Below are 11,254 nucleotides of genomic sequence, written 5' to 3'. Positions count from 1 at the left end.
AGAAATGAGGGGGTAGAAGGCGATGGCACCCCACTCCAGTACTCTTGCCTGGAAAATCCCACGGACGGAGGAGCCTGGTGGGCTACAGTCCATGGGGTCGCCGGACACGACTGAGCGACTTCACTTTTGCTTTTCACTTTCATGCATTGGAGAAGGAAATGGCAACCCACTCCAGTGTTCTTGCCTGGAGAATCCTAGGGATGGGGGAGCCTGGTGGGCCGCTGTCCCTGGGGTCGCAGAGAGTCGGACACGACTGAAGCGACTTAGCAGCAGCAGCAGCAGCCTACAGTTTATTGAATTAGATTTTGCTATTTACAACTGAGATCAAATCTACATACTATTTTGTTAGTATACATGGATACATTATCTCTAACAAGTTTAGACTTATGATGAATGGGTTCAGTCATACAAAAACAGGAGCACACACTCATACTAATTGTCTTAGCAACAGTAGTGCATACGCTATACACCTCCTATAAAGCCAGCCTTGATTAAAACTGCAAGTTTCAAAGATCGATCTGATTTTGAAGATGACCTAAGATACACACTGTGTGATTCTAAAATCTATTTTAGTCATTTTGTACAGTAGCTATCTTACTGGACTACAGTACATATTTTTTAAAAGGACAGTGATGAGGGGCACCATCTGGTATTTAACTTAAACCAGATAGCCTATTACCTCCCCCTCCCTGCAAAGACCTCTGGCCAAGAAGACAAATGTAATGTGGTCTCTGGTGCCTGATTGCCCATACATGCCATCAGTGAATAACTCACAAAGAGGTCCTCGGATTTCAGAGTGTAACATAAGGCACTTTGTTTTTAATTCTATCAGTTTCTTCAGAACTCAGGTCTGTGGTCCTTAGGTGATCTGAAGCTGTGCTGGCCACAGCTGTGACCATGGGCGCAGGAAGCCATCAGAGGGCCACCGTCCTCAGGAGACTCCTGGGTGCGCTCTGCCCTCCTGCCCACGTGCATTCCGACTTCTCCGCAAACTTCCCACAGCACGACCAGTGGGGGCGTCCTGGGTGGCCTTTGTGCCCGTGGCCACAGCCTAGGTACCCACCTGCATGGTCCAAAGAGGAGAGGGAAATCCATCAGAAGGCAGTCCAGCAGTTACCATGGAAATGAACACTCCTGGCCAAATTCAGACTCATGGATATTTTTACATCTAAAAACAACCCAGCGAGAGGAACAGGCTCTCGGATGCCTCTGTAGTTGGGAAGACTCTCAGGACAGACGACAGCAAATCAATTAAGGTTAGCTGGAGTTGTAAGAACAGTGTTATTTTAACACTGTGAACTTAAGGAGAAGAATTGGTTTGGATTTTAACGTAACAAAATCTAAATAAAAGGGCACAATGCTAGAAATAAACAGAATAGATCCTGAAGTGTTTCTAAGAAAGTTTACAAGAGCCTACGTTAAGGCTCACCGTAAGAGTTAGGACAGGACAGAACACTGAAAATAATTAGATTTCTTGCGGGGATGCCGACCTTTCTGCCCAAGTTTCCTTCCCTCAAGAAAAGAGGCAGACTTGGTTCAGTTGATTTATTCATCTGTTCTCCCATCCCTGGAATTTCTTTAAGGTTTCAAAAGGAACAGGATGGGTTTATGTTTTTGACAGCGCTCAGGCTGTTGGAAGGGGTACAGACTGAAACTGACCATCCCAGGAGAAGCACAGGGCTTCTAGAATCAGTGAACTGTATCAAAACTAAAAGCACTCAGAACTTTTCATCTTGCTATTTCAGTTTCCATAACCAAGAAGCTTTAAATGAAACTTTCAGAACTGTGATACATTTAACATGCACGGACTACATCCCTAGGAACAAAGCCTGAGTCTGAATACCCTGACCCTGGTCACGGTGGTGGCTGATCCCACTGCTGCGAGACAGGCACAGAGGGAGAGTGAGGGCTTTCTGGAGCGACTGGTTCCCCTTACCTGGCATGGTACCTCCACACGCGCAGCGAGCAGTTTTCTGGCCTCCGCTGGAGCAGAATGTGCAACAGTGAAACACGCCCGGGTGTGAGCGGTGTCTTTTCCTCACAGTCACAGTGAATGGCGAGCCCTTCAGTGTTCAGACCAAGAGCAAAGAACAGTGCCTCATGAGTCAACAGGCATGTGCTGAGCATCACACAGACTAAACAGAGCATTGGCCACAGGCCCTGCCCCTGGAGGGACGAGGACAGCAGAGGCAAACAGTGACTGGGGTCAGTAACCAGCTGGGTGCTCAGCTGGACAGGGCCGGATACAAATGCAAGGAGAGGCATCAAGGAGTCCGTGCTGCTGCCCCGGCATGCAGACCGCCTGACACACTGAAAGCGTTAGTCGCTCAGTCACGTCCGACTGTTTGCGACCCTATGGACTGCAGCCCACAATGCTGCTTTGTCCATGGAATTCTCCAGGCAAGAATACTGGAGTGGATTGCCATGCCCTCCTCCGGGGACCTTCCCGACCAGGAATCAAACCTGGGTCTCCTGCATTACCGGCAGATTCTTTACCATCTGAGCCACCAGGCAAGCACTAGTAAACTCAACTGTGCTTTTAAGTCACTGACTTTGGTCTCCATCTCCTCCATTCCTGAGCAGTCTAAGAACATCTGCGGTCCCTTCTCCAATTTCTCAGCCACACACTCCCATCCCGCACATCCTAAGCCAACTCCTTTCCTTTCATCCCTCCATCCTGGACACAACTGTTTACCCATCCACTCATTCTAGGTTGGTGAAGTTAGATGAAATAGAGGAAGATTAGGCATGTGGTTAATAATTCTTGGATTAGAAATTCTCCTACCTGCCTTCTTTCCTTTAAGAATAGTTTTCCTTCTTGAATTTATACCCTATGCTAAACAGTAAATATTTAATGAGTGTTGCTATCTGCCTATTCCTATATGAGAATCACATACCATGCAAAAACACAAAGCAGAGAGGCTGGCACCTTAGAAGCCTTTCAGATGTTAAATCTCTCTTCCTTTAAAAAGTTTAGTCTTTTTTTTTTTTTTTTGGCTACATGGTATGTGGGATCTTAGTTCCCTGACTAGGGATCAAACCCATATTCCCTGCATTGGGAGTGCAGAGTCTTAACCATGGGATGGCCAGGGAAGTCCCTACAATCTGTTTTAAAAACAACTTGGGAGTTCAAACATGTTGTTTCAAATTCTGATTTTTCTACCCAGGTACTGTGTATTGCGGCAAGTTTGTTTTCTTGGTCTAATTGGATGACGATCCTTATGTTTGAGTGGTTTGTTAGAAAAGTGAAATAATGTTTGAAAAAATATCTAACCTGTCTGGCATCCTGTAAGTAGGCAAGCAGCAAATGGCTACTATGAGTCTTCCCAGGGCACAGGCCACAAGCCTAACACATGCTGATGCTCTATGGTGTTTTCTTGTCCCTGTCAGTGTTAATTTCCAGTTGGGGGAAACACTCTGGCAGCTTGTATGTCAGCAGAGATTCTGCTGGGCATGTTGAGTGTTACTCAATTTTTAAAAATTCATAATCTCTAAACCAGAAAGTGTTACATATGTCTGTGGAGTGATGTAGTAACCATGGTAACAGATAAGCATATATATGTGTGTGTGTGTGTATACACACAAGTATACATATAAACAGAGTAGAGAATTATCTGGGCAAATGGTTAGGCAGATAGTTGACTGATTAGTTACAGGAGAGGGCGTAACTCTCCCAGTGGGACTCCAGTAAGTCCATGTCTGGTCACAGTCTGAGCAAAGCTGGAAAATCCTGAGTGAGGTTATATTTCTTGTATGTGTGCATACTCATCTGCTGGTAGATTGCCTGCTGTGATCAAGGCATCTTTCCCAAATTAAGAACTCCAATAAACTAACTGGGAGAATGATAAAATACAGGCATAACTGCTAACAGGTGAAGTAGGGATAAAGAGGATTTAGGGTCACCAGTATCCTCTAGTAAGAATAAGAGCTGCAAAATCTGGGCCCTTTCTAAAGTGAGGTGAAGTAAGAAAGAAGAGAATCCTGGTCAATCCCTCTACACAGCTGGTCCTGTGTGAAATGTCTCCACATTCTAAGATGACAAAACTGGGGGTGGGGTGGGCGGGGTGAAAGGTCAGGGAAGTGAAGGCAAGGCCTCACTCACCTGCACGTGCTGCTCCTTGACACAGACCAACACAGTATAGGTGCCAGGTTCCTTGGGCGTATAGGAAACATAGTATGTCCCATCCTTGTTATCATGGACCATCGTTTTGACGGGACTGTATAGAAACGGGAGTTCAAAAATACCACTCATTCTCACAAAGCCTGCTTCAGCTGCCTGCTGATTCAGGATGTAAACTCTATACCATACAGCCAATGTTAACTTTAAATGTCCCCCAAGCAGGATATGTCTTCTCCATGTCTCAGAAAGTAACTTTACAACAGAAGGTAACATCAATCCTCATTTAATCTGACATTCAGAAGAATTCCAGAAAACATCAGTGTTCTCTCTAATCAGCTTCTGTTTTACCTCCTGCTCTTCTTCCTCCCTCCTCCATCCTCCAATCCTGAAGACTTTGCTTATAACTCGCTCCCAGCACAAATAGTAAACATTGGGGCTGAACTTTGAGAAGGGCACCATTCAGTCTAACACAGAATATTTTGCCGTCTATTCAAAGCTTGGGATAAAGACAGTCTGTGGGGGCAGATGAGACCTTTGGGAGAGAATCAAATATGAGCCTAAAACCCACACAAGGAATTGCATCTGGTCCACATGGTCCTATGGTACTTCTTAATGGCATCATGGGGGGGTAGGCTGAACTACTGGAGTTGCAGCCCCATGACTGCAAAGAACCTTGGATTTCCAGGTCCGTGATGCCTGGGTGCATGATACAAACCTGTCTTTCTTATCGTTAGGGATTACTGTGACTTGAACGTTGTCTCCTCCCCTGCCCATGCTCTCTCCTGTTGCATCCTTACAAAGCACGATGAAAGAGGCTGGCTGTTTCTCACGGGCTCTGTGAAGATCTGTGGAAGATAAACACTCAGTCCTCAATCTCAAAGGCCAACGTAGTGACCGCATCCCCAGATCAGACGCCATCTTGCTTTTTCTGTTTAGTACAAAAGGTCGTGTTTCCAGTTTCCTCCCTTTCTTTTCTCTTCCTGTCTGTTTCCTGGAGCATACTTCTTGGGAGTCACTTCTGGTGAACCTGGTTCTCTCTCAGCCAGCAGCAGCTCTTGGATTGTAAAGGATCCTGGATCTTAATTTCAGCCTTAAGAAAGCTTTGAAAAAACTCAGGCTTGACGTATGTATTCAGAGAATAAAAGAGAGGCTGTGCTGTGTTGTGCTTAGTTGCTTAGTTGTGTCCAACTCTTTGCAACCCCATGGATTGTAGCCCACCAGGCTCCTCTGTCCATGGGGATTCTCCAGGCAAGAATACTGGAGCGGGTTGCCATGCCTTCCTCCAGGGGATCTTCCCAACCCAGGGATCAAATCCAGGTCTTCCACATTGCAGGCAGACCCTTTACAGTCTGAGCCACCAGGGAAGCCCCCAAAGAGAGGCTGGTAACCCCAAACTACCCTCTCCGAGCAACAGATCCTGCTAGAAGAGGCAGGAGGTACACGTGACCGGTTTAGGCTCTGCATGCCTGAAGTCCTCTACAGCATGGTAGCTGTGCCTAGGCACTGGGGGGCATATTCAATAGCTATAGCCTCTGGTCCAGGGTTTCCCTGATAGCCCAGATGGTAAAGAATCTGCCTGCAATGCAGGAGACCCGGTTTTGAACCCTGGGTTGGGAAGATCCCCTGGAGAAGGGAATGGCTACCCATTCCAGTATTCTTGCCTGGAGAATCCCATGGACAGAGGAGCCTGGTGGGCTACAGTCATGAGGTCGTAAAGAATCGGACATGACTGAGCAACTAACACTTTCACTCCATTTCTGGTTCAGAAGACAGATGAAATAGGCTTTTTTTTTCACCTGGGGTCTATAAATATTATGAGGCTTTCTGAGGGGCAAAGAATCTCCTGAAATCATATGCTCAAATGAGTGGGCGTTTTCTGGTGGAGAGATCATTTTCAAAGGGATCTGTGACCTCCAAGCAGGTAAGAATTCCTGGCCTGGGTCAGGATGGCTCTAGAATACAATCTTCCTGTTAAAACTGATCTGTGAAATGTTTGAATAACGTGCTTCCTTTAGGAAGCGAACACCATGGTCAAAAGAAATTGTTTCTCCCCCTACTGACTGAAATGCCTACCATATTCTTTTCAACGCCAGTATCTGGCTTCCATGAACCAGAAAGGGCATCAAAGAAAGTAAACCATCATCCCTTCTTCCTCACTCCTCGGAAATTCTCTTCAGAACCATCCTCTCCGAACATCCTCTCTGAACAGGCAGGATTTCACTCTACTCGGAGGTCTATGCTGTTATGTCTTATGGCACTGCCTCGGTTCTGTCACCTGAGAGAAGCGGTCTGATCCTTGAGTTCTTTGGTTGTTACTACTTTTCTCAACTGGAAAAGGGTCAAGCCTCACCCCTGTCTGGGATCTTAAGTGCAACCTGACCAGAACAAACCAGAAAGAAAAGGACAAGGGAGGGATCACCATCTGTTGGATGGGTATGACTCTCTGCCTAGCCGAATGAAGACCGTAGCTGAAAATGCCACACGTCTTTGACACCATGTCCTGCCACTGCCCTTTCCACACCAATGGGAAATGTTGCCCTACCTTCCCCTTGGAGGACACATTTGGCTGGATCGACCTCTTTGGTGTTGATGGCCCCGTAAACTTCATAGCCACGGCACAGGCCTGCTTTCTCCTTGGGAGAGAAGCTTATCTTCTCGTTGACTCCGGGATGGGCACTGTATTCCACTTTGTTCAGCTTGGTGAGCCGTTCCACCACCACCCCTTTGGTGATGAGGATCTCCAGGTCGGAGCCACTGGTCAGCAGGTGCTCGGTGAACTCCACTCCTGTCCGCATGTCTGCCAGCAGCTGCTCCAGTTGTGCCTTCTGCAGCTGCAGAGAGTTTTCCTTCTGGACTCGGATGTCTTCCAGCTGCTTCAGCAGCTTGTCCCGATGCTCCTCGATGGCCTTGATATAGCCCTCGGAGAAGGTGCGGATGTCGGCGGCTACGGCCTTCACCCGCTCCTGTACAGCGCTGTTGGTCCCTTTGATCTGTGCCAGGGCCTCCTCCAGGGCCTCCACGTGGGGCTGGGTACCCCTGAGCAGCTCCCGCACGGAGTCCCCGTGCTTGTGAATAACGTTGCTAGTGAAGTCACACGGGTGCTCCCGGTGCTCCCCCACCACGCAGTCCCGGCACACAGGCCGGTCGCAGAGCTCGCAGAACAGCCTCAGCTCCTCTGCAGGGTGAGCAGGACACAGAATGGGCTTCCCAATCTGGCTATAGCCTTTTAAGTCTTTCAGATCCACCATGGTATGGTAGGTCGTCTTCTTCTGCCGCCTAGAGGCAAACAGAGGCAGGAACAGAAAATGAGGGGACGAGTCCAGCAGGGAAACAGTCCGGCAGTTTTAAGGTCATGGGTTCGGAAGTTCAACAAATCTGGGTTCAGTTCCTCATTCTAACCTCTTACTAATCACATGAGTCTCTAGGATTCCAGTTCCTCCACTGTACACTGGGGTAATACCTATGTGAAAGGGCTGCTTGCTCTATGGGACGAAATGATAGGAGGCTAGGGCTCTCTGGCTTGGTGCATGACTTTTGCAATGGTAAGGCTACCTCCTGGGACCTTCCCCAAGAGTTCATTTGTCAAGTTTAGGCAAGAGCCACAGCCTAGTGCTACAGCAAGCTAGAGGGGAGAGTTTGGTGGAGACCCAGCAGCGAGATGAGACCTGTGCCAGACAGCTTAGCAATAAACTTCAGGCAGTTAAAAAGCAGCTACCTGGGCACAACAGAGTCTCCCTCAGCTTTCATCAAACTCTCTGGGAAAGCATTTCCTTTGACCAGTGCCTCCGTGGCCCAAAGCAGCAAGCTAGAATTTTCTAGAGGAAAGTCATCAACATTATTAGAAAGAGTAAAATCAGTGGTCAGTAGAACCAAAGCTCTCTTTTAATTCCCTCTTTTTATAGCCCTCTAGAGATTCAGGGAATCCTCAGAAACCACGGTGACTGTTGAGAGTTACACCATGTTTAGTGTCTTAGCAATGTCAAGCTTACATGCCTGTTCTGGCACCAGCAGAGTGGCTGTGGACAAAACAGGGTCAGCTGCTTAGCTGGCAGCAAAGTAGTCATCATTACAAGGTAAAAATAGAAGGAATGAAGACTGCTAACTTGTTCCGTTGGTGAGGCCAGAAAATACCTGGAAGGCAGAACTTAAAAACCACTGTAGCTAAGCCTGAAACATTGGCCATTTCATACTGTGATGTTCTGGAATGGCGGGAGGTGGTCTGAAGGCACAAAGTGATTTCCCGTGACAAACTGTTCACCAAACACCATAAAAGACATAATCCCCACCCCAAGTCCATCTCACCAAGTTCCAGAGTACCTCTAGGGTACAGGGCAAAGGTTGAGGTGGTAGCCCACCAATCAGCACCTTATACTGGGAAGGCAACAGAGATGAGAAAACACAGCAGGCAGGTAGAGGATTTGGATTTTAAATTCAATTGTTGTATATTACTTACCAGTTATGGGACCTTGGCATACCACATACTGCTGAGCTTCAGTTTCCTCCAATAATAAATAGGGGTGAAAACAGTGCCTGCTTTTCTGAGTTCCAAGGATCAAATAAGATTGAGGGCAGGGGATCTGCTATCATACTCTTTCTCTAGCACCCCATACAAATGATTGATGAGCCAAGGAAACTGGGTAAGAGCTTTGAAAAGTGAAATGGACCCTGCAAACATGTGATGCTATTATTACCATGGGTATTATATAAAGGCTGCAAAATTTAACTACTGTTCTGGAACATCTGTAATCACATTGTATACTGTTCTCTGACCTTCCATGGCATTTGAGCTTTCCTTTCCATCTGCTCACCAAGGGATCTCTCTGCCTTGACACCTCTTTATACTCCGCTCTTAAGCCACACCAGGTGGGTTTCCCGTCTTTACCTATGAGCCTGGCAGCAAAAGCGGCAGAGATTGGCTTTGCAGGTCTGACACCTCTTCTCCACTTCCCTGTCGCTGCACAGGTCACACACCAGGCCCTGGCCTTCCCCACGCAGACTCTCCAGCATCACATCATTCATGGCCAGGTGGTCTATGGTTAAAGCCTTCACTCCACCCATGGGCAGGTCCACCTGAGCATCACATACCGGACAGAGGATGCCAATCTGTGGCTGCAGAGCGCGTGGCTTGAGTTCCTGGAATACGGACCCCTCAGAGCTTGTGTCAGATTCTCCCCCTCGGATGTCCACTACTGAGAAGGGTTCCAGCTGCTCCAGACAGGTGGTGCAAACTGTGTGCAAACAAGGCAAGAGCCTGGGGGCTTTGAAGAGCCCCATGCACAAAGGGCAGTGAGTTTTGCCTGAGTTTCCGGCTGTGGTTCCACTGGGGAGTTTGCCCACGAAGCCCAGCAGCGGCCTCCTCTTTTCTGCCATATTCCCCACGTTTGTGCTCAGTATCAGAAAAGGCCCTGGGCAGTTCTATAATGAAGTAGCAGGTGATTAGGCCCACCCAAAGAGACAGTTTCCAAAACTTGTACAGAGACCATGGGGACTCCTTCGGCAAATCAAAAGGCAAAAAGGAAAGAGAGTATTCCTCAAAGGAGCCACCCACAGATCTACTAAGCAAGGCCCCCTCCTTTGCAAGGCATCCCATACCAGACACGCCCACGCCCTCCTCTGCCCCCCAAGTCCTCCTCCCCGGAAGCGCTCCCAGGTCTAGGTCTCCAGCTAATTCTGCTGTCGACTCCTGGACCCCTGCACCTCTATCACCCTCTACTACCACCCACCCCACCGCCGGCCCCACTGGTCCCACGCCCGGCACGCGATAACTGCCACTCCCGCCCCCGCGTGATGAGCTTGGGGGTTCTCCGCTCCTTCTTTCCACCCGGCTCTCCGCAGAAGGGACGCGGCGGACAAGGGAGTTGCGAGCCCCCACCGGCTCCTCGGTTGCCACCACCTCCCCACCCTTCGGTCCAAGGTGCCCGACGGCTCTGGCCCCGCCTCGCACCAATCCCGGGGCTACTCAGACGACTCCAATCACCGTCAGAGAGGGGCGGCCGTCGCCGCTGCGAGCCCCGCCGCCCTCCAGAGTGACACCACCAGCATCCAATAAGCTTTGGAAATTCCACATCTTCGCCGGTCCTCTCCGGGGAGGGGCGGTATTAAGCAAAGGGCCGGGGGCGGGGCGGCCTCAGGGCTTGGGCCTCGGAAGAGGAAAAGGGTAAGGCTGTGAGTGAGCGGCATAGTATAGCCAGCGTCACCATTTTACGGCGACTGTCTCCCTCTCTATGGCTCTGGCGACCAGAGAGGTCAGAGGACAACTTAGAAAGATGCGCTGATGTGCCACGGGGAAGGCTTCCTTTGCGCCCTCGGATTGGTCCCACGAACCCACCCTGGGGCCTCCCATTGGTGGCTCGCGCTGTCAGTTGCCCCAAGCTCCGCCCAGGGTTTGTCGAAGGGGAGTTGAAGGGGGAGATGTTTTCTTGGTTCCCGAGTACTCGGAAGCGGCGAATGGCGTTTTATCCTTGGCTCTACTGTGAACCTGCGAGTTCCCCTCTGGGCGTCCCAGCTTATTTTAATTCAGGAGTCCTTGAGGCCATGCGTGCGGGTTACCGGAGCTTCTGGAAGCGGCTCGCTGGGTCCTGGCATTTTCCGGGCCAGGCTGGTTTTCAGAACCCATCAGGGAGACTGTTGGACCAAGGTCTAGCTTTGCCTTCGTGTGGCGCTCGCCGGGAAGCTCGAATCCCGGTTCCCTGGGGCTTGAGAAGCTGTTGTTTGGTCCGTCGGGGCTAGAGGTGCCGATGACTAAGGAGTTGTATGTCAACCAGAGTTCTACAGTTTTGTGTAAGAGAAAGAGGGCAAGTTTGTCTCGCTGTGGGTTTTTTTTTTTTTTTAAATCAGAGAGGGCCCCTGACTAGTCACAATGGTATAGTGGAAGATGTCAAAGAAGGATAAGTCCTCTGTGGGCTCACAGAGTAGTGGTAAGATGAACACGTAGGACATCCTTTACTTCACAGTTTCTCTGTCTTCGTTCTTAGAAGGAGTCTCCTGATTTGGCTGTATGGGGAATTTGGCATCTAGAACCTGTACCTCCACAATTCCAGAAATGGTAACACTCTGGCTCCTTATGCTCCATTTGTTCCTGTTATCTTAAGACCGACTAGGATGCCTGATTATCTCACTGTTTGCTTTGTTCAT

The 11,254-nt window shown here is 49.1% G+C and overlaps 1 protein-coding gene across 1 annotated transcript; it reads right to left on the bottom strand.

Moving 5' to 3' along the window:
* Positions 1 to 236: 236 nt before the first annotated feature.
* TRIM45 (tripartite motif containing 45) lies at positions 237 to 10,913 on the bottom strand. Its single transcript, XM_010830719.1, has 6 exons — positions 9,003 to 10,913; positions 6,663 to 7,396; positions 4,836 to 4,965; positions 4,103 to 4,217; positions 1,937 to 2,063; positions 237 to 1,063 (listed from the first exon to the last, which is right to left on the bottom strand). Exons 1-6 carry the CDS (start codon positions 9,488 to 9,490, stop codon positions 915 to 917), a joined length of 1,743 nt encoding a protein of 580 aa, XP_010829021.1. The 5' UTR covers positions 9,491 to 10,913; the 3' UTR covers positions 237 to 914.
* Positions 10,914 to 11,254: the final 341 nt, after the last annotated feature.

This window comes from Bison bison, unplaced genomic scaffold (genome assembly GCF_000754665.1).
Source record: "Bison bison bison isolate TAMUID 2011002044 unplaced genomic scaffold, Bison_UMD1.0 scf7180017864519, whole genome shotgun sequence".
Classification (NCBI taxonomy): Eukaryota; Metazoa; Chordata; class Mammalia; order Artiodactyla; family Bovidae; genus Bison; species Bison bison.
The sequence above is the reverse complement of the archived record's forward strand: the minus strand, read 5'-3'. Positions and strand labels throughout refer to the sequence as shown.

Bases quoted from the DNA above. Each gene is read 5' to 3' on its own strand.
- TRIM45 (XM_010830719.1), bottom strand. From the start codon at position 9,490: ATGGCAGAAAAGAGGAGGCCGCTGCTGGGCTTCGTGGGCAAACTCCCC. The intron at 2,064-4,102 runs GTGAGTGAGGCC...TGAACACTGAAG, and splicing joins TCAAGGAGCAGCACGTGCAG to GGCTCGCCATTCACTGTGAC. The intron at 1,064-1,936 runs GTAAGGGGAACC...TGGACCATGCAG, and splicing joins GTGTGGAGGTACCATGCCAG to GTGGGTACCTAGGCTGTGGC.